The sequence below is a fragment of the Cyprinodon tularosa genome, unplaced genomic scaffold (assembly GCF_016077235.1).
Source record: "Cyprinodon tularosa strain WSP-4 unplaced genomic scaffold, ASM1607723v1 ctg197, whole genome shotgun sequence".
Taxonomy (NCBI): Eukaryota; Metazoa; Chordata; class Actinopteri; order Cyprinodontiformes; family Cyprinodontidae; genus Cyprinodon; species Cyprinodon tularosa.
The window spans coordinates 1,725,525-1,752,035 of NW_024038720.1; the positions used below are offsets into that span (position 1 = coordinate 1,725,525).

The 26,511-nt window shown below is 35.5% G+C and overlaps 1 protein-coding gene across 2 annotated transcripts in view; it reads left to right on the plus strand.

Annotated features, from left to right (window-relative positions):
* The window catches only part of LOC119782773 (anoctamin-5-like), a 35,733-nt gene extending 12,311 nt beyond the window's left edge, over positions 1–23,422 (plus strand). For both annotated transcript variants that reach the window (XM_038283907.1, XM_038283908.1), the window contains 19 exons: positions 5,828–5,892; positions 9,030–9,134; positions 10,829–10,897; positions 11,067–11,351; positions 11,468–11,587; positions 12,629–12,744; positions 12,838–12,972; positions 14,544–14,649; positions 14,952–15,012; positions 15,356–15,507; positions 17,079–17,153; positions 17,237–17,462; positions 17,544–17,722; positions 17,805–17,902; positions 18,092–18,222; positions 19,296–19,501; positions 19,598–19,779; positions 21,305–21,410; positions 21,506–23,422. In XM_038283907.1, coding sequence (XP_038139835.1) covers positions 5,828–5,892; positions 9,030–9,134; positions 10,829–10,897; positions 11,067–11,351; positions 11,468–11,587; positions 12,629–12,744; positions 12,838–12,972; positions 14,544–14,649; positions 14,952–15,012; positions 15,356–15,507; positions 17,079–17,153; positions 17,237–17,462; positions 17,544–17,722; positions 17,805–17,902; positions 18,092–18,222; positions 19,296–19,501; positions 19,598–19,779; positions 21,305–21,410; positions 21,506–21,715 — 2,627 coding nt within the window. In that variant the 3' untranslated portion in view covers positions 21,716–23,422. The remainder of the gene's footprint in view (positions 1–5,827; positions 5,893–9,029; positions 9,135–10,828; positions 10,898–11,066; positions 11,352–11,467; positions 11,588–12,628; positions 12,745–12,837; positions 12,973–14,543; positions 14,650–14,951; positions 15,013–15,355; positions 15,508–17,078; positions 17,154–17,236; positions 17,463–17,543; positions 17,723–17,804; positions 17,903–18,091; positions 18,223–19,295; positions 19,502–19,597; positions 19,780–21,304; positions 21,411–21,505) is intronic.
* The last annotated feature ends 3,089 nt before the right edge of the window (positions 23,423–26,511 follow it).

A 26,511-nucleotide genomic window follows, 5' to 3' on the forward strand; every position in this document is an offset into this window, starting at 1 on the left:
CAACACCGTTCCAAAAAATGCTCAGATAGCCAAACTGCAATTTATGACCCAGCTTGTGTTTTGGTAGGCCTGGTTTCAAAAACACACATAGCAACACTGAATGATGCATTTTTAATGAAAGCCAACAAGACAGTGAAACGGCCTTAGTCAGTCTAATAAAAAAAAAAAACTGATGATTAAAAATAGTTTTCCCAAAACACCAGCAAAACCAAGCAAAGCAAATATAATCTGTCCTACCTTTGCTATCTTTTTTTCATCAAAAGATGTTTTCATTGAATAAAAGGCAGTTTTTGGAATATATTCAACCAATATCTTATTTTCAGCAAAACGTTTCTTCTCTCTGTATTACGGCACAGCTGCATGCCCATATTTGGAAACTGTATCTGTGCATAAATCATAAACACCTCTGCTACTCTGGCGTGTGTTTTGCTGGAGCTTTTTTTCTATCTTAAATTGGTGCATATCATTGGGTTCTGTAGAAGATGACCTTTCCAAAGAGGTATGAAGCTCGCTCGTTATTGCTAGGTGATCCTGTCCAATTCGGATTTAGGGTTTATCTGAATTCTCCGGGTCAGGCAGAGGCTCAAAGCCTGGTATTTCAAGACAAGCAGGTATATGTATGGCAATAAGAGTTACTGCAAAGAAGATGCAGGTTATTTACTATTACAATTTGACTGAAGCAAAATAATGGCCTGAAGCTGTGCAGGAAGAAGACCTGCCCTAAGGGCATCTGAGGTGACATAAAATTTTCATTGCTTAGCTTAGCAGTTGCAGTATGACAGACAGGAGTTGCCACTCAATTTATTCAATTATAATGACGAAAATCTTGGGGTAGCGTAGCAGTTTCTCTAATCTTATTGTCTTAACTTTAAGACAACAACTACAATTTAATTAGTAAGAAGTTGTAAATAAGTGGTTGAATTTTCTTTAATCCAATTTAGAGCAATTGGAATTTGTTCAAACTAATTCAAAAAGCAAATCAAAGATGTATATCAAACATTTTTGTTCAATAGTGTTTTAAAATCAGCACCCATTTAAAATCTTAATATCATGAAATCAGTATTTTTGAAGGAATAACAGAATGGATTTTTTAAAATTGAGGCAGAAAGATGTGTTTGAAATTGTCTCCTGTGATTAATCAGTAGCAGCAATACTGGGAGCTTACTTTACTTCAGAATGTCTTAAAAGCATTGTTACCTGGGAGTAATAGTACCATGAATGTGTATAAGAATGCTTGCATAATTTAACAATCACAGAGCAAACAGAATGGATAAATGATCTGGGATTTGAGCAAATGAACTAGAGGCTTTCATACAAGGTCGATTCATTTAGGCATTTCTCTGCACTTTATCTGCCCCATCAATCTCTTTTTTATTTCCATTTTATCCTCTAATCTGGTCCTCTTTATCTTTGTTTGAGTCTTTCTTTATCCTTTTTTCCAAACTGAGAGAGGCCAATCAAACTGTGAGGACTTTAGATCACCTCCATTTGTCCTTACTTTGCATCCTTCAGCTGTGAGAGCAGCCTTTAGCCATGCAGAAACGCACTAGCGATTTATTGGGTAAAAATGCATTTTAAGATCTAGCCAGATAAGCCTGGAATAGATATAGATAGTCACTTATGGCCAGTCAACCCCTAAAATGCGGCTATGTTGTTCTTCTTTGTTGGTAATAAAGTTTCCGGTATTGCCTCCAGGTCTTTAATAACATTTTATCTTTGATGGTTTATATCTAAATTCCAAGACACTTTTCCACTTTCCAGAGTAGTGATGCCACATAAATCTAATATTTAAATTTCAAACAACTGCACTTTGTTTAGGCTGAACCCTGGAATGGTCTCAATAACAGAAAATAGAATTCTGCACTTTCTCATATATAACATCCTTTTTTTTCATAAATTTTTTTCATAAATCACATCTATGAATTAGTCTTATACTTCAATCAACATGCACACACACACACATATATATATATATATATATTTATATGTGTGTGTGTGTGCGCTTCACTTGATGATGTTAAGCTTGAATACTGTTTAGAAACGCGCTGCATTAAGTTTTTTGGTGAAATGTTATTGAGCTGCTTTGAGTTGCAGTTGGGAGGTCCATAGCTACCCCTGTTTTCTAAACATCAGGCTCTGCTATTATTTAGCCTGGAGTACTACTTTGTGGCTAAGTTGCCATCTTTACCAAGATGCAGAAAGACGGTCACAGCTTGTAAGTGCTCTAATGTCGCAAAAGCCTCAGCAGTTTCTCTCATGGATTTGTTGTCTTTCTTTGCCTTTTAAGATAAGCTTAGAACTCATAACATTGTCACCACTTAGGTGAAAGGTTTGTCTTTTTTTTCTTCACAGTGAATAAGACCAACTAACTTAGAATGTTATAACTTTAGTTTGAGCCTAGTCTCCACCAAGAATAGCAAGCGAGGTTTGGTACTTTGGAAGATTTGTTACATGTCTAATGATGATAATTAAAAAAACTTTTAGCTCCCTACATTAGCAGTGATTTGATCTATATGTTATATTGAAATAATTTGAGTATTTAAAACAAGCAGGGCTTTAGTATTTCTTTAGAAAGTCATAATAGAGGTAGAGTAAACCTAGTGTGTCAGTTTGCCTTTTAAAGGGCAAATAGAGCAGCTTACCTTTTTAAATCAGTTATTTCAGCATATGTCTGTCTATCCATCTGTCTATCTATCACTAATTCAGTTGGCCTGATGAAAGTGGGTTGGAAAATAAGGGACATGAGACTTATGCTGGTGAAGATTCTCAGTCATCCAGGTCATAGTCATTCCAAAAAAGTAAAAAAAACAAAACAAAAAACACTGGACTTTGTTTTCAGGTTTGAAGACAATATAGCTCCCATCCAGGAAGCTTTTTCAATTCAAAATGTGACTTACATGGCACTTAGTTTAACATGTGGGATTTACAGATAATTTTAAATTATATTAAGTTATCAACTGAACTGATCAAATGAATATATAGTAGCTAAACTTGTCGTTAAACTTGTCTTTAAGTTTCTGTTTAAGTGCCCTGGTTAGTTTCATCTCTGCAGATTTACCACATATTCAGCTGGCCTTTTGCTCTTGTTTGCTCTAGCCAGCCTCTGAATAGCTGCCAGCGTGGTTGGAATAAGGCCAAAAAAACAGAGACAAAAAAGAAATGAGGGAAAAGGCTGCTTGGAAGAAAGTAGAATTCAGACCAAGAGCCAGTCACTCCTCCCTCAGGTTTCTTGAAGTACTGTTGCTTTCTTTAGAGAGGCTGTAACTTATAATCATATTTCCATTCCTTTTTAGTAAGTCGTAAGGCCTTAAATTGAACCTTCATGACCATCTCTGATTCATTGGCCGACCTTACTGTTTAAATAAAAACTGCCTGCCTGTGTAGCTGGCTCGGAGCAGCAAGAGCCTGTCGATGTATGTGTTCTTCCAGACTTTGTTTGCTTCACATGGAGGTCAGTCTCGTGATACAGCAACTGCAGCAGCAGCCTCAGCCTCCGGCTCCTCGCACTCTCCAATGTCTTCATGCAGCCTCCCCCACAGGAAGTGCTGCTTTTCCCACCATTGGTCAGAGCAGCGCTTCATGAGCAAATTCCCCCTTCTATACTCAGCCATGCAGGCAGAGGGAAGAGAGCTGTGTGTCATTTTAAAAAATCTCTGTGTGTTTATGCTGTGGTCTTTGGGTTACTCATCACTCCTCAAGCTAAGTGCTTGCTAAAATAGTTAGCTATTTTTCCTTTTTTAATTCAGGTTGTCTTAGACGAAAGTGGATTATCAGACTGATTTTATGTGAACATTAAAATATCCTAGCCCGTTCCATATCCAACACAGTCATTATTCAAGCTTCTCCTGGCTTAAATTAATGACTACTTATTTAGGCTTAGGCTTATTTTACGCTGCATGGGAAATGCACTTATTTTGGTAATTGTTATTGGGTGTAGCTGTATGTAAACAGGAAAATAGAAATATTGTTTGTGAGGTCAGTTCTGGGTTTTGTTTATGTTATTTCCTGTCCAAACTTCAAAACAATAAGAGGTCATCAGAACCTTTCCACACAAAGGCTCCATTGACCTGCTCTTGTTCTCACTATAGCATACGCCTTGATATCAAATTAAAGGGTCCTGGGTCCTTGAATCAGTGATTATGAAGTGGCATAGAGCCCTACTTATGGACTGGACAAGGAAATATGTTTATCTTGCTGGAGTGTATAATGAGCAAGACAAAGAAGGTGATTAAAGACCTGTCAAAGTTAATTGTTAGCAAAATAGCTTGAGTTTAGAGTGGGATTTTTGGGGTCACTTAAAAACAGCAGGGCAGCTCAATGTTTGGGAGTGATGCATTTTACATGGTTTGCAAAAATAATACTAGCTGTTTCATCAGCTACATAAATTCTATATTCCTCGACTTGCAAACTTCCAGATTAGCCTATTGCTAATACTTCTTTTACTTTGGACTTGAGAAATCATCCCTCCATCATCTACAATTAGTACAAAACTGCTGCCAGGCTGTACCAGGCCATTTGAACACATCACTTCCGTTTAGTTGATTTACACTAGCTGTCTGTGCATTTCCAATAGATTAGGATTGTTTTACTCACATTTTTAAAAGTTTAAAGGCTCTGAACCCAATTATTTAACTGTTTTACTGAACTCTCAAAACCCAAGAAGATCACTGGGATCTTTCAGCCAGAGCCCCTGGTCTGTCAAATAAATTACCCCTTGATATTTCTTCCACAGAGTCTCTATAGTCTTTGAAATAAAATAAAATAAATATAATTTAAGACCACCAGAGCAGTAAAGAGGAGATGTTGCATAATGTAGCTTCTTATTGCACTTCTTTACTTACATTGCATTTGTCTGTTGTCTTTGCATATCTTTATGCGAAGCACTTTGGTCGGCATTGTGTTGTGTGGTATAAAGTATAAGGGGAACTGACACGGATACTGACAATGACATGTGTTGCTAGGTGCAAATGAGATTTTCAATCAACTTGGTGTCGAGCTTAATTTAAGACAAAACAAAGGTTGAAAATATCCATTATCATATTTGTGCTTATGTTTTTAATAGAACCCAAAAGCAGTTTTCATATTGATGCAACAGCTTTTCATCATTAGTATGTAAGAAACAATTGAACTAAGATGTTTTGTGTGATCTGTTATTGAAGTGGAGATTTCTTCCTTTGAATATGATTAAGAAACACTGTATAGAAAATTTACCTTTTGATGATTTGGTAACATATTTGCGAAGGATTTTTTCTAAACTGGTGAATTCACTGAATTTATATGGAAACTGTTCAAGTCAGGCGACTCCAAATTGCTTTATGACTGTACAGATTCATTAAACAGGCTTCGCACTACCTGCACTCATTCACCAATTCACGCATTGATGGTGGCAAGCTACATGCTAGCCAAAGTGGGACTGGGACACGCTGACAAAAGTAAGGCTGTAATAAACAGGCACTGTTGGGCCATCTGACTGCCTTCAGCAAGCGATGCAGATGAAACATCTTGCAGTGGATGAAGGACAAACTCCTCCATCCCATGTCACTGTCGCCCAAAAAATGGAAGGGATACTTTCAACAAATTTAGACGAATAGTATCACAGAGATGGTGTTTGATGTAATCACTGACAGTAGTACAACCATAAAGTTATTTAAAAAAAGATCTGTATGTACATCTAAGGTGTGAATCGCCATTTAGTAACTCTTTTCTCAGATTTAAAGAAAGGCATGTTATGAAAGAAAGTAAACTCTGGGCTTTGTTTTTAATCATTATCCCTATTTGAACCTATTTACTCTTTTAAATGTGACATTATGTTTGTTGTTGTTTGCAGATGAAGGCAGAGGTAATGGGGTCAATTCATTATCAGAACGAGCTTCACTGCCTGGACATTCGGAAGTAAGTAATAATGCAATGGAAAGGTACCTTGGGGACAACTAGAGTTAGAGGGTGGGAAGGGTTTTCATTAAAAACAAAGTGTTTGTTGGATAGCTTAGTTAGTCAGGGAGAGGAGAAGAATCTTCTTTCCACAGTAGGTACACTATTAAGCGGTAACAACTCTATTGTATATAATTTTTTTAAAGGCTATTCACTTTGTATATAATTGTTGTATATAAACGTATATTATTTGTTTAAAAGCAATTGAAAATGATTGGCTTGAGCAAATTCTGGACTTTTACTTTAGAGGTCACAGCTCCTTGTTTCTCTGCTGTGAAAAGCAACTATAGAATGTGAAGTTTCCATTAGAGAGATACCACGATCCCATACCCTAACCAGTGGCGGTTCTAGACAAAAATGTACCGTGGAGCCAGGAGGGGCCCCGCGTGTTTCCATGGGGGCCCAGAAAAGCTTGAAATAAAAAACAGAGCAAAGGATTCAAATATATTAAGATAGCTGCATGAAGTGAAATTTCTATTCAATTAGGTATATTTAAAATTCCATGTCTTATTAGGTCATCATACATTCATAATTCAGAAATTTTACATATTTTTTTACTTAATTTAAGTTAAAATTACAGTTTTCTATAAAATCTGAATTAGAACTCAAGAAAAACGGATACATTCAGCTGTAAAAATTAGACTATTTTCTTTTTTTTTGTTTAAAAAAAAACATTTAGCAGATGAAAACTGGGATCCTATCTCAATTCCACTGAAGCAATCACCTTATTTTATTGTTTTTAGATAATTAAACAGAGTTTGTAAAGTAAAAAAAAAAGAAATAGATCCAAAGGACCTATCATTAACCATGACTGTGACAGCGCATATCATCATTAGAATTTCTCGAGTATTATGTCTACAGTACAGGGGCCAGGACATGGTCTACAGAGGCACTGGCCCCCTTTGGACCCTGTCTAGAACAGCCCATGACCCTAACTGACCAATTATCTGAATTGGACATTGGATGAATGAGGCGGATCCAGTCATTTCTTTTTTTTTTATTAATTTTATGCTCAGAATTACAGATACAGGGATCTAATTACTTAAATTCTAAGTTTATAACTCTGTTTACACCATTAGAGCACACACAGCAGTTATTCATAGTTTATGTGTGTTCCCATTTTTTACCTTTTAGCCTTTTGCTCAGATGGTGTGAGACACAGTCAGTCATTTAACAGCCACATCAAATCGGTATTTGTTATAGGATGATTTGCTCAGTCCAGGTATCGGTACTGGCTGGAATTTTAAAAAGTGGAAGGGTACATCTGTAGTTTAGGTCCTTATTGCTTAGCAACAGATTTGTCTATCAGATTTATCTTCCTGCGCATTTAGGTGAATAGGAATTTTCTTTTAATATTTGAAATTCAACTCTTGTTAAATCTAAAATGAATCTTTCATGCTTCCTGACTACAACATCTTTAGTGTATTTGAAGCATTTTATTCCCTTGAGTCACTCAGAAGTCAGTCAAGGAAAGACATGGCTTTAATTGCTGAGTCACAAGACGTTTCGATTCTCAAAGAACTCTTTTTTATAGCTAATCAGTTTCAGTTAGACAATAATAAACTTTTGCTGCTCAAGCTTGTGTCTCCTGACACTTGTTTTGTTTTCCTGTGGTATTTGAGAGAATCTGATTGAGGGGCGATTTTAGTAATGTGCAGTATACAAAATAGTATACAATATCTTTTAATTTGACTCTAGGGCTAAATACTTAAATTATAAATAAATAAATAACAACACTGCAGTAGATGTTAATAATCATAACCACACCCGGTTATTAGGAAGACAGTTAGTGGATGTCAGGAACTGATAAACAAACTGGGTGGAGTTTAGTTAACTGCTCCATAAGGTTATTTTAGGCATAAAAATGGACAACTCTATCAATGACCTGAATTCAAAAACCAGTGAACAGAAAATCTTGGTGCATATTTCATGATATCCTGCTCTCAAAATAATATATTTGAAGTTTACAAATATCTAAAAGATAATCAATGAATCATTCTTGTTTAAGATCACTTCCAATTTGCATGACTAAAGCATGAATAAGAATTTATCATAGTGTTTAACTATGAATGCAAGCTTTGCATTTTTTTGATGATATTGTTTATTTTCTTCAAATTAATTCAAAGTGAAGGTTCTCATACATTTAAAAAAAACGAACATCTTTCTCAATTTCTTGTATTTTTAGCTGCTGTAATGCACATCGGTTTCAAACATTAACCCTTATTTTGTATTTAATCTCCAGAATACAATTTAGGGTTTCAGTAGTATAAAACTTGCCATAAAAGGGATTTTCAACACATTAAATGTTTTTTTGCTCTACCTGAATGTATTTTTGTGTAATTGCAGGCACTACAGTGTTTTGTGTTTTCCTGTCTGTGATGAGCTAAGCAGTAAGGACATTCAGGCACAGGTGTATGTCAAAAAAGGGTTGTTTTAATTAACCCAAAGAAATATAAAAGTCCAAAGATGGATCCAGAAAAGAGGTCAAAGGAACCAAAACTATTTAAAATATCTGTTATAGAACATAACTCAAACAAACTGACCTCCCTCCCCACTGAGAAAAAGGGGAACTTAAATGATCAGTCCACAAAAGAAACACATGAGGCAAAACATACAAAAACGTAACTAAACCCCCTCCATAGCATTAATGAGGTATGGTCCAAATCAACTCAGCCCCTTGGCCACCTGTTGGTTCCTCATCCAAGGGACTGGAGCAACTGCAAAACTGAAACAGAAAAAAAAAGAAACACAATCATAACAAAAACAGGGTCAACTAAAGAGTGCGCACTAATTTTGGAATATAGTGTAGAGGCGATCAATAAATTTCAAATAATTTCAAATGAATCTTTCATGCTTCCTGACTACAACATGTAAATCAATCCTTGCATGAAAAATCTAAATGACATCAATTTTGTTTGTTACCACATCTGTGTGGTTGTAAATCCAGCCATCACACTGTTGGTCTTTGTATGTTTCACAAACACCTGTGAACTGATGTTCACTACTAATTCTCTTTGGCAAACTTACAGTTCTATAAATGCACACACAGTTAGGTTATTTATGTTAGTGTCTTTTGTGACTTATTGTTTCTCTTTCAGACTGAAAGGCTGCGACCAAACAGAGACACGGTGTTCTTCAGGGACGGTGTGCGCAGAATAGACTTTGTTTTGTCTTATGTAGATGACAAAGATGAGAGGAAACAGGTAGGTTTCAGAAAATTGCTTCATTGACTTGACTACTTAAATTATCTACAGATCTGCCTCACTGTGATGCAGTCAACATGATTTCATAATCTAAACCCAGAGTTTGTCTGTTCAAAAGGGGAAGTAGGATTCTGGAGTTTTTCCGGAGTTTTTATGAAGGCATGTGATGAACGCTATGAAGTAATGTTTTTAAATATTAAAACAATAAGATGATTCCTGGTTTCTCTACCTTTTTAGATTTTTTTAAACAAAGAAAAGTCACAAAAGTTGGCTGAATATCAACCCTTGGTCACATCTATGGAAGACAGAAAGAAGAGAGCATAATTTTACTTAAAAGCAAGGAAAGATATTAGAGCTAATTGTAATCAATGGTTGATACATTGGTAATATTTAAATACTCTAAAAATATCCAACCCTTTTTTGTGACCTTGTTAGTGTATACAGTAGGTGCCTTTGAACAGATAGGAGTGGATGGCAAGTGATGAGAACAAACAGTTTAGAGAATAAAATGCCTTCAGGGACAATGAAAACAAAAAAAAGAATTACTCCGAGTTCATTTCTGTGCAATTGCTTGTTTCTCCTGCCACCAGTTGGCCAAAAATAGCTCAAGTGAGAACACAGAAGAAGGCTCATTGTCTGCACTTTTTCACCTCTAGAATGAAGAGATAGTAGTTAAATGTTTACTTTAGAGTTTTATTGATCTTCTTATCTGTTCTTTTGGAAATATCATGGCAGCCCCTGGCAACAGCGACTTGATACAGCTCTCTACAATTCCACGAAAGGAAATGGAAATGTCATGAGAGCTGTACAAAACTAAATTTTGTTTTGTATACACTCTGTGTATACAAAATGACAATAAAAATTGTCTAAGTCTTATGAAGTTATTTTAAAGTTTACTTTGGACTCTGGCAGCAATTTTTTTCTAATTCAGTCCAGGCCCTAGCCGAGAAAAGTTTTATTTTCTTTGTGACTGAGAGTAGAAAGTAAAAACGACTTAACAGTGAAAAGATTCTTAAAATAAATGATTTATTTAATATTCTGAGCCTATTTACAGCTTATCTTGTAAGTCGTTTTGAACAAGAGGATGTTATAAGCAACACTCATAGAAGTGTGACATAGGATTTATATATAGATGTATGTTAAATATTCATTTACCCTTATTTCTAATAAACCTACAGTAAAAGCAGTTTGTAGGATTAGCAACATGAGATTGGCCAAGAAATTCCCTATTAATTCCTCATTAGATTTTGTAATCTAAAGAGCCAAAACACTATTTTAAAAAAAATTGAAACAGTCAATTCAAAATGGTGAATTGTAGGAAGGAATAACCTCTAGGTGTAGATATATTTAACTGAGCAGCTCAAAGTAGGGTTAAAGTTTTTTTCAACTCTTCATAGACTTGATAACAGACATTGCCACGATTAAATCAACGGGGGGAAAAAATCAGTAATAAAAGTGACATTTAGTTTTATCTTCCCTGTAATATTTCATTTTAAGTTAGTCCAACTAATTTATATTCAGAATAAAAACCTCAGCTCAGAAAATTTACACTTTATCAGTGTTAGTTGAACCACCCAGTGTGGTCCAACTAACACTGATGGTGTTAGTGGTACATTTTGTGTATTTCCTCACTATTATTACCAATATTGTCCAAATATGGTGGATTTTATTAATTAAATTGTGTTTATCCTCAGGAAAGGAGAAAGACCTTCGAGGCTAACCTTGCAAATGAAGGTCTGCATCTGGAAACAGAGGACAAATCGGTAAGGACTCCCAGCTGTGGAGTAGCAGCGCCATCTAGTGAATATTTGTGGTGGCGCATGAAAATCAACTGAACCCTGTCTTACAGGGATTGTTTAGTTTCTAACTTTGCTGTGCTTCAAAACAAGCTCCCCTGTGACATGTTTGCTGTTATAATCATTCCTCTATTAGGAGTCCAAAGATCAGAAGACATACTTTTTAAAGATCCACGCTCCATGGGAAGTTCTCGCCAAACATGCTGATATCCTGAAAATTAAAGTCCCCTTCAAAGAGAGTGACATACAGCATGGTCAGGACGTCCATCTGGACTGGCTGTCCTGCCCTTTCCGCCTGCCTGACCACATCATGCATCCACAGACGGACTACTTTACATGCCCCTTTGACAAGAATAAGGAGGACTTCTTCCTAATCAACGACAAAGACACTTTCTTTCCTCCATCTATGAGAAACAGAATTGTAAGTATCTAAGGAATTTTTTATTTATTTTTTTTGCAGTGATACATTTGTGAAATCTTAGTGAAGATTTGTATTCTGATTTCTAACCTTTCATAAAATGTCTTCCTTGCTTTAAGGTGTTTTATATCCTAGGTCGTGTCCCGTACTACAGCGAGGGTCGGACCGACAAAGAGAAGACGGGTATCAAACGATTACTCAGCAATGGGACCTACACTGCAGCCTTCCCCCTCCATGATGTAAGGCTGATTATTTCAAATAGTAACTTCTAGATGTTTTGTTTTGTTTCTTTGTTTTTTCCCCATCTCTTTCTCCAACTGTTTTATTGACACCACCTTACATATTTGTACTGTATAACTAGCTCATGTAAAACATTTAGATGTTTTATTTTAGACTTTCAGCCAAAGTTGCAGCTTTTTTGCAGATCTTCTGTTAAATATCCCATTAAATTAAGGCCTTCAAAGGTTTTCTACTTATTGTTTATACAGTTCTTTCATCGTTCACAATACTTTTACTTCTTAAAATCAGAAACTAATATAAGAGCCATTTTTTGTGCATAAACAAGGTATTTGACTTTGGATTTTATTGCTAACATTGTAATCAACAGCAAGTATACAGGGGCTCTGAAAATTTACAAATTCCTGTTTAATGATGTTTCTTTCCAATGTAAAAAATTAGACTATTGAGAATTATTAAAAAGTTGTTCATATATATTATTATTATTATTAAGAAAATGCAAACAATTGTTTAATTAGGCTTCAAATAAATGTATGTTTAGTTGATTTTGATAGATGTAGATAAACTTGGAAGTTGAAAATAAAACATCTCTTCAGCTTTGAAGCAGACACTGAGAGGTTTTGAATGTTTTAAGAAAAGTACTCGTATTGCACTTTTTCCACCCCTGTCTTCATGTGCCTCTGTTTGATCTAAAGCAAAGAAATTAATAATTTTTATCTAAAAAATATCAGGCATCTGAATGTAGTGAATGTTTGTACCATTACTAAAATGGGGAGTGGTGGCCTAGTGGTAAGGTATTGTGTTTGGAACCCACAGGTTCTGAGTTTGAGCCCCACTCCCAAAGACATCTACTCTGGGTCTGTGAGCAAGACCCTTAATCCCCAGGAGCCACACAATGAAAGCCCACTTCTCCCCAACGGGATGGGTTAAATGCTGAGAGTTAATTTCGTTGCTCTGTACTTGTGACAGTGGAATGACAATAAGAAAATCTGAAAAAAATGGAAGAGTTTTAAAATTAAGTTTTAATGTGCATCTGTTTGCAGTGTCGATACTGGAAAGCAGCAAGAGATGCAGAGTGTGAGAGTGAGCGCTTCAACCTGTACAAGCACTGGGCGAGGTTTCTCTGCTTTTACAAAGAGCAGCCTCTGAACCTCATCAAGTAAACAGGCAGCAGTTTGTTTAATTTCTCACTAGTATAGTTGTGCATATAACCTAGCCGTTATCTATATGTTTGCTTGTTTGTTTCCTGCAGGAAGTATTATGGAGAAAAAATTGGGATCTACTTTGCTTGGCTTGGGTTCTACACTGAGATGCTGTTCTTTGCAGCTGTCATGGGTGTTATATGTTTCACCTATGGATTGCTCAGCTATGACGACAACAAATCAAGGTTATTACTACGTAGGAAGAACAAACAGAACACATTTTAAATTAGTTTACCTCAGCCGCTTCACTTTAAATTCAATCTTTTGCCAGTCAGTAATTTGACTCACCGTGTTACCATTTTATCCCTTTTTTTAATCCATTTTGTGTCTGCAAACAAACCTCTTCGCACCTGTATATCTAACTATTGTGCGTGCATTTATCTTTTATTATGTAAATATTTTAAATAAAATTATTTAATATGAGATTTTGATTTTATGAATATGAGTTTTTTTAGTTTTAGGTTTTTTTTATATTATTTTATTTAGATTTTTTTTTATTTTATTTGCTAAAATATTTTTTTATTGTTGAGATCAGGGTTCCCGCGGGTCCTTAAAAAGTCTTAAAAGACATTGAATTCTTCAAAATAAAACTAAGGCAGTGCAAATGTAACGAAAATTGGCTATCCAGCCAAGAGTTTTCTCCATGGCTAAAACCAGTACCAGGGAACATACATGAGGCATAGTGTACTTTGTGCAAGAATCGATTCAAGCTCGGAGTAATGGAAAGTAAGGCAGTGGAGTCACATGCGAAGCGCGAAACACATTCCTCATGTTTGTTCCACCCTTGTCTCTGCAACGCCTCCACTTATCACCAAATCAAACATACTAAGAAAACGATACAAAGAAAAATAGCTGCAAAAAAGACTTAGCACTGGTTATGTTGTGGCTTTAAAACTGATTTGTTTTGTTCCCTGCTAAAACAAAGTTTGTGAATTCAGTTAAATTGTTAAAATATATCTGAAGCTTTTCAAAATTTGAAACATTAATGCAGTGGTTTATGTTATAATAAACCTTTTGGGTTAAGTTGTCGCAAGCAGATTTTTCTTGTGTTTCTTGTGAATTTGGTCTTAAATTTTTATTTCTAGTGGCATTAAAAAGTCTTAAAAAGTCTTGAATTTAACTTGCCTTATGCTGTAGGAACCCTGGAGATGTCAAAAACATTTTAGTCAAACTTTGTTCTTCACATTAATTTCTTTACAAAACCCTTTCATATGTTTTATTGCATCTTTACTTATATTAACTTAAATTAGGAAATTTTTGTTTCACTGTCCAGAAGACTTTAGGTTCAACAGAAATCAATCATTCTTTATTATTTGGCTTAGTATTGAAATCAGTTATTTCAGGCAATCATTTCATGATATTTGAAGGCTTTATTTAATACAGTAATGTAATAATGTCAGTACAAACTGGCATGTGAAAAATATTCACAGTAGAATTGTACTTAAAATTATCTTCCTTTAAATTCCTTTGTTTTCTCATAGTCTGGACCCAACATTTAGACCAAGTTATAAAATCCGATATTTAGCACAGCTCCTTTTGAAAATCACTGATATTTTATAACATTAATGTCATTACTCAGTGTGGGTCAGTTGTGTTGTTTCATGTTAGACAACATTTTACAGTAAATGCTTATGAATGGTTCATTAACCAGGGGGAAATTTCACAGAACATAGTAGGAATGCAAATTCCAAATGAATCTGTTTAGTCTGTTTAGTCATATATATGAGAGGAAACTGTTTTATCTTTTCATGTTCAGTGCAGAAATCTGTGATCCAGAAATCGGTGGCAGTATATTGATGTGCCCCCTCTGTGACAAAAAGTGTCCTTTTTGGAAGCTCAACACCACCTGTCTCTCATCCTGGGTAATCCGATTGCATTTTTCTATTTAATATTCAAGCATTGAGATTATATGACTTCAGTTTATATATGCTGTATGTTGTCTTCAGATTATTTCCAATTAAAGTAAACATATTTTTCATGATATTCCTTTTTTATTCATCAACATCTTATCAAATGTATTAATTTAAAACAGGATTAGATTAATCAGAATAGATTACACCACAATTAAAACACCAGTATAATGCTGAGTGGCCAATATGTTTTGAGTATATGTGCCTAACATCTCTGCCTCTCTGTGGATCTTTTTCCTCATTCTGTCTTTCAGCAATCCCATCTCTTTGACAACGAGGGAACAATATTCTTTGCCATATTTATGGGGATTTGGGGTGAGTTTCCACTGATCCAGTAAACCACCCCAATTGTTTTACAGTTTGAAACTCTACCCAGTGAAGGATTATCCTTTAACCAAATAAATCCAGGATAAAAACATACCATTACAGAGGTTTTTTTAAAAATGTTTTTAGCAGTAGGACACATTCCAACTACTTCATATCAGTTGAAATTCTACACAAACATGACTTTTTTTTACAGAGCATTGTAAAAAAATAGATAATTTCCAATGAATGTAAATAATAAAGACTGATAAACATATTTGTAGCTTTTAAATTAAACCATTATAAAATGTTTTGTTCATTTCAATGTGTCTGTATTTTAATATCATTTGGGCAGTAACTCTGTTCTTGGAGTTCTGGAAGCGGCGTCAGGCTCGACTCGAGTATGAATGGGATCTGGTGGATTTCGAGGAGGAACAGCAGCAGCTTCAAATTCGCCCAGAGTTTGAAATCAAATGCACAAAGAGGAGAAAAAACAAGATCACACAGGTGTTTGATTCTCTGATTTCAAGCACTACAAATGATCACACATCTACATTTTGTGAACATAAATGCAATAACAAAGATAAGTCAGTATCTTTAATAAGAATACATCTGAAAAATAACCTAAATATAGAAAAAGATATACAGATGATTTTTTTGATATGTGTGTTAGTAATAATACTTTGTTATTGATTTTGCAGAGATTGACGGGAATAAAAAAAACCCAGTTTAGCATGCATTAAACACCATTTAGACATGAGTCAATAATAGCTCTGACTATGGAGGAGATTGAATATCAATATTTCTCTCATTAGATGGTGGTTTGGATCACCTTTTGAAATTAAACATGTGTGAGGTTGGCAAAATGGTCGTTATTGGTAGTGGTGGATGTTTTTTTGTTTTTTTTCCGAGGATCATCTTAATTAAGTGGTTTTCCTATTTGTCAATCATTCTGGTGATATGTTTACGTAAGGCCGTCCTACGTGCTCATCCCCATTTTCACTTACCGGTGATGACTCTGACATAGTGGAAAAATTGCAATGCAAACAGCAAGTTCTAAAGAGAGCATGCATGAGGAGAAATGGATACTCTCACACGTTTAATAGGCGTTCCCTCTCGGCAGCGGGTACAGGGTTATGCATGTGAATTATTTTTAATTTTAGAAGGAGAGGGCGGGTCTTTCCAAACTTTGGCGAAAATCCCCCTCTATACCTTTAAGAAAAAAATGTTAAACAGGTAAAAGAACATCTTTAAAAAATTGTTCTTTTATCATAGGTCATAAAATAATGAAATGTTTGTGCAGAGATCAGCAAAGGAAACCATTATCTGCAACAATTCAGGCATCAGGTCACTATTTCTTTTGTGTCCTATTCTTGAAATCCCATAAAAAAGTTTTAAGCTCTTTAACCCCCCCTAAAAAAAATAAAAAATAACAACCTTACAACTTTTCATCATTATCAATGAATTTTGTTTTTAAAACCCCAGTTTTATAAAACTTACCAAGATAATTTTCACCTCCCCAGAAAGTACAACTATCCAAGTGGAGTGAACGGGTCTTTTCAAAAATTCACAAAAATCTTCCACTTCAACTTTAACTCATGACGAAAAGCCCAAAAATTATAACTTGAGACAGACAGCTTTATGTAGTACTATATTTAAATTTGATCAGCTTTTTTGCTGAGATACTGTAGAAATAGCATTAATATGCATCCATCCATTTTCCAACACGGTTATCCATACTGGGGTCACGAGGGGTGCTGGTGCCTATCTCCTGCTGTCTCTGGGCGAGAGGCGGGGTACAACCTGGACAGGTCGCAAGTCAATCACAGGGCGCATTAATATGCAGAAATTAACTTTATTATTTGTAGGACAAATTTGAGTGGTTGTGGTAAATGTATAGTGCATATCTACTTTTTTATGCTTGTCACTGTCAGGTGAAAAAAAGGGATAATGTTCAGGTTTCTAATAAACGCCACAAATTCCGTGTGATTTAAAATCAAATCAAATTTGTAGACATTTTTAGATGCATTTTCAAATAAAAATGCGTAATAAGAAGTAAACTAAATGTATACTTTTAGGAAATGGAGCCATATCTTCCCGTCACAAGCAAGTGTGCACGTTTCTGCTTCTCAGGAGCCACTGTCATACTCTGGGTAACTAAAAATAAATTCACATTGTTGTCTTTGTTGTCACCTACAGTCATCTATTTTACATGATGCTTGTTTGCTCTGTGCAGATATCTTTGATCGTGGCCTGTATCATTGGGGTGATAGCGTACAGGCTGGCTGTATATGCAGCCTTCGCAAGCATCATTAAGGATCCATTGAGAAAGATCCAATTGGTTGGGAGATTTATCAACCCACAGCTTGCCACATCTGTCACTGCTTCCTGCATTAATTTTGCCATCATCATGATCCTGAACTTCTTTTACGAAAGAGTTGCCATCTGGATCACTGATATGGGTAAAGAGATAACACAGATTGAAGGCAAATTCCAACATGGGAGACCTTTTTTAGCTTCATGTGTCATTTGCTTCTCCGCAGAAATCCCCAAAACTCACCTGGAATATGAGAACCGGTTGACTATCAAGATGTTTCTGTTCCAGTTTGTTAACTACTACTCATCCTGCTTCTATGTGGCCTTTTTTAAAGGGAAATTTGTTGGTTATCCAGGGAAGTATTCCTACATGTTTGGAAATATGACCAAACTAAGGAATGAAGAGGTGAGTTTTCTGAGTTTTTTTTCCGAAGATCTGCTGTAGAACACTTAAGTTTGATATAGATTAACGATTCTCCTCCCTCTAGTGTGATCCTGGTGGCTGCCTGATAGAGCTGACCACTCAGCTGGTGATCGTCATGGCTGGGAAACAGTTGTGGGGAAACATACAGGAGGCTCTGCTGCCGTAAGTCCATCAAATCTGACAGACCTTCAGCTTTGTTCATTTTCTGATTTTAATTTTTATAATTAATGTAATAAGTTGGCCCTTTTGATAAATTCAGCATTTGGCATGATTATTGTTAATAATCATTAATTTAGATATTTAGGCACAAAAATAAAACTTCTGCTTTCACTGATGACGGCTTGTTGACAGGTTGATGCGCAACTGGTGGAGCAGCAGAAGGGGAAGACACAACCATGAAAACCATATTAGCCGCTGGGAGCAGGACTATGTTCTGCTGAACTTTAGCCAGATCGGCCTTTTTTATGAGTACCTTGAGATGGGTGAGATACAAATCCGATTACATTTGAAGGAGCTATTTTTTTCCTGACTTTTTATTCCATCCATATTCTCTCGCTTATTCTGTCAGGGTCGTGGTGGGCCCGTTGCCTATCTCTGGGCAGGGTAAAAGGCAGGGTACACCCAGGACAGGTTGCCAGTTTGTTGCAGGGAAACACAGACACATAGCCTCGCAAACACACACACACCTACAGATAATTTAGAGATACCGATCAACCTAACAGTCATATTTTTGGACTATGGGAGAAAGCCAGAGTACCCGGAAGAGAACCCACGCATGCATGTAGGGAACAACTTAATAAGCGACACATAAGCCTCATGTTTGCATTCAATTGATAACGACACATTTAATTTGATAACATCAGGTTTTACGGCACATATCCCGGCAAACAGCATGACAGACCAGCATGTCAACTGCTACTGTAGTACTACTACGATTAAGACTCATGTACTATGTACTCATGTACTACGGTATTTCTGATGCCAGTTTTGCAGAGCACTTAGCAAAGTTTTATAAACTATCAGAGGAAGAGTCGGACAATGTTTTTGTGCAAACTGTGCCCAGCGGAACTTAAAAAAAAACAAATCCGTACGTCAGCTACGGCCACTCCAAATTTAAAGCAACTCATCGAGTTAAAGCATCCAAGCTATCTTTGGAAATATCAGCTACTGAATGAGGAACGTTCATGAGGAAATAATTTTTGATGCAGAACTTTTAAGCAGAACCTGAATGTACCTGTATGTTTCTGAAGTTCTTTGTGATTTGGCTAAATAAAGGCTTCACTGCACATACAGTATACATTGAATGCATCCAGAATTCTCCATTTCTTTCCATATACCGGTATTATGACCACACATTTAAAGGGTGAAATATGAGCTTCTATTCTGTGGGATTGTGGCTTAATTTACCAAATAAACGTGAACAAGTTCATTATTAGATTTGTGAACTATGAAAGTGAGCTAGTTCATTTTCATCAGTGTGAACTCAACTTGGAGTTTAGCTTTTTAATTATTAACTCGCACAACATTGTTTGTCCCTCCGTTGATGTCTTTACAGTGATCCAGTTTGGATTCATCACTTTGTTTGTGGCCTCCTTCCCCTTGGCCCCCCTCCTTGCCCTGTTTAACAACATCCTGGAAATTAGAGTTGACGCCTGGAAGTTTACCACCCAGTTCAGGCGACCGGTGGCATCCAAGGCCCGAAACATCGGAGCATGGCAGGAGATCCTCAATTCGGTGGCCATTTTGTCTGTTGTCACCAATGTAAGTTTGTCATGGTTCTAAATTTTTCTACACTGCTTGTACCAGCTTGAAACATCTCCCATTCAGAACAACTGATTTGGGTTTGTTTTTTTCCAGGCTTTTATCATGGCGTTTACTTCAGACATGATCCCACGTATGGTATACCTGTATGCCTACAGTAAAGACTCCAGTATGAGCGGCTATATCAACAACAGCCTGTCAGTGTACAACATTTCACAGATGCACCCAGATAACATGCCTGAGGACTACCGGCATGATAACTCCACCACCACATGCAGGTAATAGCTCTCTAAAGGTTTTATTAAGTGTTTTTTGTACTTTTCAGGCGGCAACATCTACTTTGGCTAAAAACTGAATTTCGAATTTTCTATATTGTCATATATATAGATCATATTTCACAGATGTTTGGATAATTGTGCAATCTGGGGAGGTGAAAATTACCTTGATACATTTTATAGAAAACTGCAGTTCTAAAAACTAAACTCAGTTCACCTGCTGCTTTGTGATTTCATATTGATGAATTTGTAAGATTACCTATTTTTGGGCGCATTAGAGAGCTTAATAATTTTTATGGAATTTTAAAAATAAGACATAATGAGCTGAAGCCTGAATTATTACACAGAATTATATATTATATATATAATATATTCCCTTGCTGGAATCTGCAAAAAACTTTTCATTTAATTATTTTGAAACTTATGACAAGAAAACAATGCTTTAAAATCTCATTTTACCTGTTGAACATTTGTTTTGCTTAAAGGTATAGTGGTGAATAAAAAAAATGCACATGCACAACCTGTACCCGCTCCCGAGAGGGAACGGTTATTAAACGCATATGAGCGCATGCAGGAGCCCATTTCTCCTCATGCACACCAAAGGAAGATGTGCAATTTTTCCAGAATGTCAGACTCATCACCAGTAAGTGAAAATGTTGATGAGCACATAGTACGGCCTTACGATAACATATCACCAGAATGATTGACAATTAGGAGGACCACTTATTTTGATGATCCAAGTGGAAAAAGAACATCCTCCACTATACCTTTAACTTACCATCATAAGTTTTGATTTATTTCAAAAGGATTTTATGTGAATGACCATTACTAGGGAAGAAAAAATGAAAACTATTAATGGTTTCCATATTTCTTTAGGAATAATTATCTTAAAATCATGCTGTCTGATATTGATTCCACTAGCCCTGTTCAATCTGTTGACCTTAGAAGTCACATTATTAGAAAACCAAGCCTACTTAAATGTATTTTAAAATCAGTATAAGTCTAGTTGTCTCATACTGGCCTTGGAGGATTGTTAGAGAGCATTAGACAACAAACAGCCCCTTGCAGACCAAGAAAACAAAACTGCGGATAGGTTAGGGTGAAAGCTGTGAGGATCTTTAAAGCTGCGTTATGAAATGTTTTGAAAAACTCAAAGAACAACTTTCAGTCACCTTTTTCGTCACCTTTTGTCATCTTACCCTGACATTGTTAAAAATGTCTGATATGCCTGTCAGTAAGTGCTTTAATCAGAAAAACAGGGAAGAGGACCGTGAGGACCACCTTAATTAAAACTGAGATAAAGCTTCCTTTTCCTGAGGACAGTGACTTTAAACCCTAAGCCAGAGTTACAGTTCAACAGCTTAGATTGGACCTTTCTGTTAAAAAATTTTGAAACTCAAGGTCCAAGGAATACGTTGGAAGGCACTGTATTGGACGATGCAGGATAGGGCAGCACTTAAACCTTTTTATTTTCTAAGAGTAGATATTAATAGATGTGTGATGCCACTCTGATTGGTCTAATTTTTAGATATCGAGACTATCGTTACCCTCCAGGCCATGAGAAGCAATACAACCACACCATGCAGTTTTGGCATATCTTGGCAGCCAAAATGGCCTTTATTATTATCATGGAGGTAAGACAACACAGCTCTGTCCTAAAATGTAACACTATAAACTATTATATGAGCAATAAGTAAATGTTTACCATATATTATGTTTTCCTCTACAGCATGTGGTCTTTGTGGTGAAGTTCTTTGTCGCTTGGCTTATACCGGACGTCCCGTCAGATGTGAAGGCAAGAATCAAAAGGGAACGTTATCTGGTCCACAATTACCTCTACAACTATGAAGTGCAGAAAGCTACAGCTGGGTGCCAGCTGCCTCATTCGGGAACATCCCTCACACTGGACGAACATGAAGTGGTTTCTGAGAGTTCGTAACCTGAATCAAACAATCTGAAATAATAATAATTCCCTCAGAAGCATAAAAGTCAGTTTTCTTTCAATACAGATGAGCCTTGATAACTTTGAGTGCTGCGATAATGTGGATATTGTTTTATTTTGCTTTTATGTAACATCTTTATGAAATGATCAGAAATATTTGGAGGTGGTCTGAATAGAAATCATAAACAAAGAAAAGGATCCTGTACCTTACCTTTCTTCTTTTCTATGAAATATCCTCTTAAAGCCTTAAAGCTTTCCACGTTTATGTGAAAGTAAACCCAATATGGGCTAGTAAAAGTTCTATGTATAGTGTAAACACTTTTAAGGATGTGGTTATGATGTCCCTATTTTTACGCATTTTCTGCAATGTAACATAAAGGATTTATTTATTAAAGAAGAAAACTCTTTTTTGAATGAAATGGGATCGGACATTTAAATATAAATGTAGTAAACACTGAGTACTTATCCACTCTTTTTCCTTTCATACTGGTAGCTACATATTTGTCAGTAGCTCTGATCTAAATAGAGCTATAAGAGTTTGATTGTTATGGTATTTGTATTTAGGTAAATCTAAACAGTGCATTGAAAAAACCAAGTACCTCACTGTGGCGATACCAACAATCAGAAGTGATTTATTTCTCTGATTAGGAGCTGCAGGCTTGCAATCTAACTTTCACGTTTGTTATCAGCTTCTATAGGGACCACAAACAACTGCCAAAAGAAACCTTTCGAAATGTTTGCAGATCTACACGAATATCAGTTCTTCGAGTTTAGGTAAAATATTTTTATTTCTATGTAAATAAATGTATGCACACTGTAAATCTCATTGTTTCTGTGGAATTGAAGAGTTAAAAGATTTGCTTAGAAAAACCTTTTAGTAATCTACCTGGTATATAAACGTTATTCATTTTGTTTAACATTACATTATTAAGCTTCTGGTGTTAAATTACTCCAGGTTACACTATTATGATATTTGCAAGGTATTGTAGATACAATAACAAATTGCAAACATTTTTTTTATATAGTTTGGCTGCATTCAGTTCTTTGTATTGTGTTATTGTCTTATCTGATTTGCTGGTGTCTCAATATTCTTCTTTTCTCTAGAAATTGCCATAAAACAGTGTCCTTATCCAACATTACCCTTACTTCCATATAAGTGTTATTTTTCAGCATTTCCTTTAAAAATATTTTTTTATCTATCTGGAACCAGTTAAGATTAAAAAGCTGTGCTTTATGAAGCCATTGGATCGCAAAGCAGTTTACATTATTTAAAAAAAAGAAAAATGTATGCTATTGTAAATGTTTGGATCTCTGTGTTTATAATTCAAATATCGTTCATTGGCCTTTTATTTTTGTTATGAACAGGTATTACATTGGCAGCGTACATCTAGCCTCTTTAGTCTCATGTTTAAAAGCAATCAACTTCTTGCTGATTATCACTTGCTATGCACAGATACATCATATAAACTTAATTATGCATGTGGCATTGTGGCTTCCCAAACAATAAAATGCCTTAAACATATGTGTTTACATGTTTTATGTGTTTATAATGAAACATTTGTTTAATGTATTGTATGATGCTATTTGTTGCAGTTGGTTACTGCTTGCAGTCTTCCCAGTTTTACTGCATATTGTCAAAGTGTAAATTTTGTTTTTTTCTTTTTAGTTTCTATAACTTATTAAATATGAACATAATCTCTTAAAGCATGTGTTTTGTTTGTTACTGCAAACCAATAAATGTTCTCAATAAGAGAATTCAATCACTCTCTTAACCTTTAAACTGCATGACACTTCTGATAGACACAAAAACGTACACACCAGTACCTGCTGATGTCTAAACTTTTGATTAATTTCATTCATAAATCATAAACAACACAAGCTTGTTTTTCAATCAGGAAAGCGCAACACAGAAGAATTTATTAACAGAAATCTGAATCTCGGTTTTATCAGAACACCTAAACAGATTTATGCAAAATGTGCACAAAAAATAAGGTCATTGGTTTTTTTTTTTTACTTAATCATAGTGGTATAATAAATAGTATTTGAGCATGTGATGTGTTTTTTTTGTTTTTTTTTTGTTTTTTTGCAATCAGAGAGGGTTTTATCCTAAGGAAAGTAATACCTAAAAAATATATGTGTTGGGTAGCTACTTTTCTTTTTATGAATTAGGATAAAAATAAGATTTAATTCTCGAAGGCAGTCAAAATACTACAAAAGTTATTTAAAAAAAGATGGATCCTTGAAATACCCTGTGCTTAGAAAACTGTCAAAGATTCTCATCCAATTGGTTGTTACTTGCAGAGGGAAAAACAACAATAACAGATTAGTAAATATTTAAACATGAAGCTACCAGGAACCCTTTCTGCTGGTGTAACCTAGAGACTAGGGGTTTTTAGTACTCACAGACATAGCTAAAGTAAAGCAGAGTGAAAGCAATCAGGAGACAAAAGTCAACAAAGGTCCAAAACATTGCAAAAAAACAACAAAAAAAATTAAGATGGAAGTAGCTTTATGTAAGAGATGAGTCCATGAGTCCATCAATTACAAATAAATAGATATAGTGAACTTTACTGATCTCACAATGGAGACTTTAGTTGCTTTCTATTTCTCACTTGTGGAATTATTGAAATATGAACATGTTTAAATACTCTTGGTTTATTTTCAGTAAACCGAATGTAGAAAATATATGTACATGTTGCCTTGTGGACATACTTATAAATGAAATAAAGGGTATTTAATGTGGGGTTTCTGGAACTATAAATAAGGGCTAGTAAAAAGTCACTTTCAAGCTTGTGAATATGCCCAAAGATTTCACAAGAACTGTGTTTTTCGATAAGAACAAAATAATTTCTGTTTGTTTTTGTTTTGTTCCAAAGGCAGATAACGAAGCTTTTTATGCTGACTATTTTTCTCAGTGGGAAAGTAAGAACTGCAGCCAAATATCTCTATAAGGGAGTGTGAAGTAATGGATTGTTTATCTAAATCGAAACCAGTGACGTGCGGTCAGGGGAGGCAGGTGAGGCAGTGCCTCACCAGCCATCATGGAAAGAAAGAAAATATATAATCATAAAGTAATTTAAATTGTTATATTCATCCGGTGGTTTGTACTAAAAAATATTCATTTTTCATGTAGCTTCACCAATTTCGATTTTTATTTGTTCAAAATCGCTGAATTTTCTTATTTTCCCATTCAAATGCTTGGAAGCGATGCCGGTGAGGCAGCAGCGAGCTCTGCCTCACCTTGGATTGCGCAACCCCTGGCTCTGCGCTGGCTGCAAAGCGGAGAGAGCATGTTGCTGTACGGCGTCAATAAAATGGTTTAAACAAATGTAATATGTGAACTTATTTCTAATAATTTGGCTTATGTATATAATGTACAGAGCTTTTTGTCACCAACTGTGTTTGTGTAACGTGTTTCGTGTAATGAGCGATTATAAACGGCAGAGAACAAGTTCGAGGTGAGGCAGGCAGTTCTCTTGCCTCATGGCAGGGGGTGCTCAAGAGACTGAAAACATAAGGCAGGAACAGGACGGATCAAGGAAGGCTTTCTTCCCTGGCAGTGATCTCCATTGAGACAGAGAGACTTTTAAAACTGAAGGAAGATAAGGAGGACTTCTATTCATTTATAAGTAAAGGTAAGACAGTAATAACATTTATTTTGTTTTGTTTTTTAAGGAAATGTGTGTTTTGTGAGCTACAGTTTGTATGTGTAAGGATGCAGAAGTGAAACATAACCTGTAAACTGCTGTCAATCTATGCATCTATTTGCAAATCTGATTCTGATGACGTCAGTGCCTCACCAGCTATGAACCTCACCGCACGTCACTGATCGAAACACAAAGCACATCTCAAACGGTAAAGTAAAAAAAAAAATATTCAAGACTGTCATTCATTTATTGCCACCAGGGGGCAACCAATACCCACGAATGAAGAGAAGCGTGAGCCTCGCTTTTCTTTTCCCTGTAACTACTGATTATGACACTTGCTTTTCTAAAACTGCATTTATTTTCTATTTACTTATTAATTGACTTACTTATTTAGTTCTAATTGGACGGTGTTCATATTGCGTTTGTATCTAAATCATCATAGTTATTATTTTTGCGCGCAAAATAAAATTAAAAATGAAGGATAGTAACCCAAAGAAATGAAAGCTGATGCTGCAAAGCAGTGCTAATGCCACGAGACGAAGAGAACAATAAAGCAAGAAGATAATGATGCCTCAAAAATGTGGTTCATTTTTGCCAGTGAATGGTGGTTGTCCGGAAACATTGGAATAGCAAAGATGCTTGAATTATTGATGGATTCCAGCGCTGGAGAGAGTAGCTTGTTGAAGGAGAAAAAAAAGGGTGGTGGGGGAGTGGTGTTGGTTCTGTTCATCTGGTTACCATAGTACCGCCCTCCCTCAGGAGAGCAGCAGCTTTCATTTTTAGGGTTACTGTCCTTGTTTTTTTTTTTTTTTTTCCTTTTCAATAAAACCGGACATGGTCTGCATTAACTGCGTTGTTTAGAAATAGGTTGTAACACAACAGAAAGATATTTGCAGATTTCTATGAGATGTTCTGTAGAAGAAAACAAATAACACACACACACACACACACACACACACACACACACACACACATATATATACACATATATATATATATATATATATATATATATATATATATATATATATATATATATATATATATATATATATATATATATATATATATATATATATATATATATATATATATATATATATATATATATATATATATATATATAATACAGACACACAAAAAACC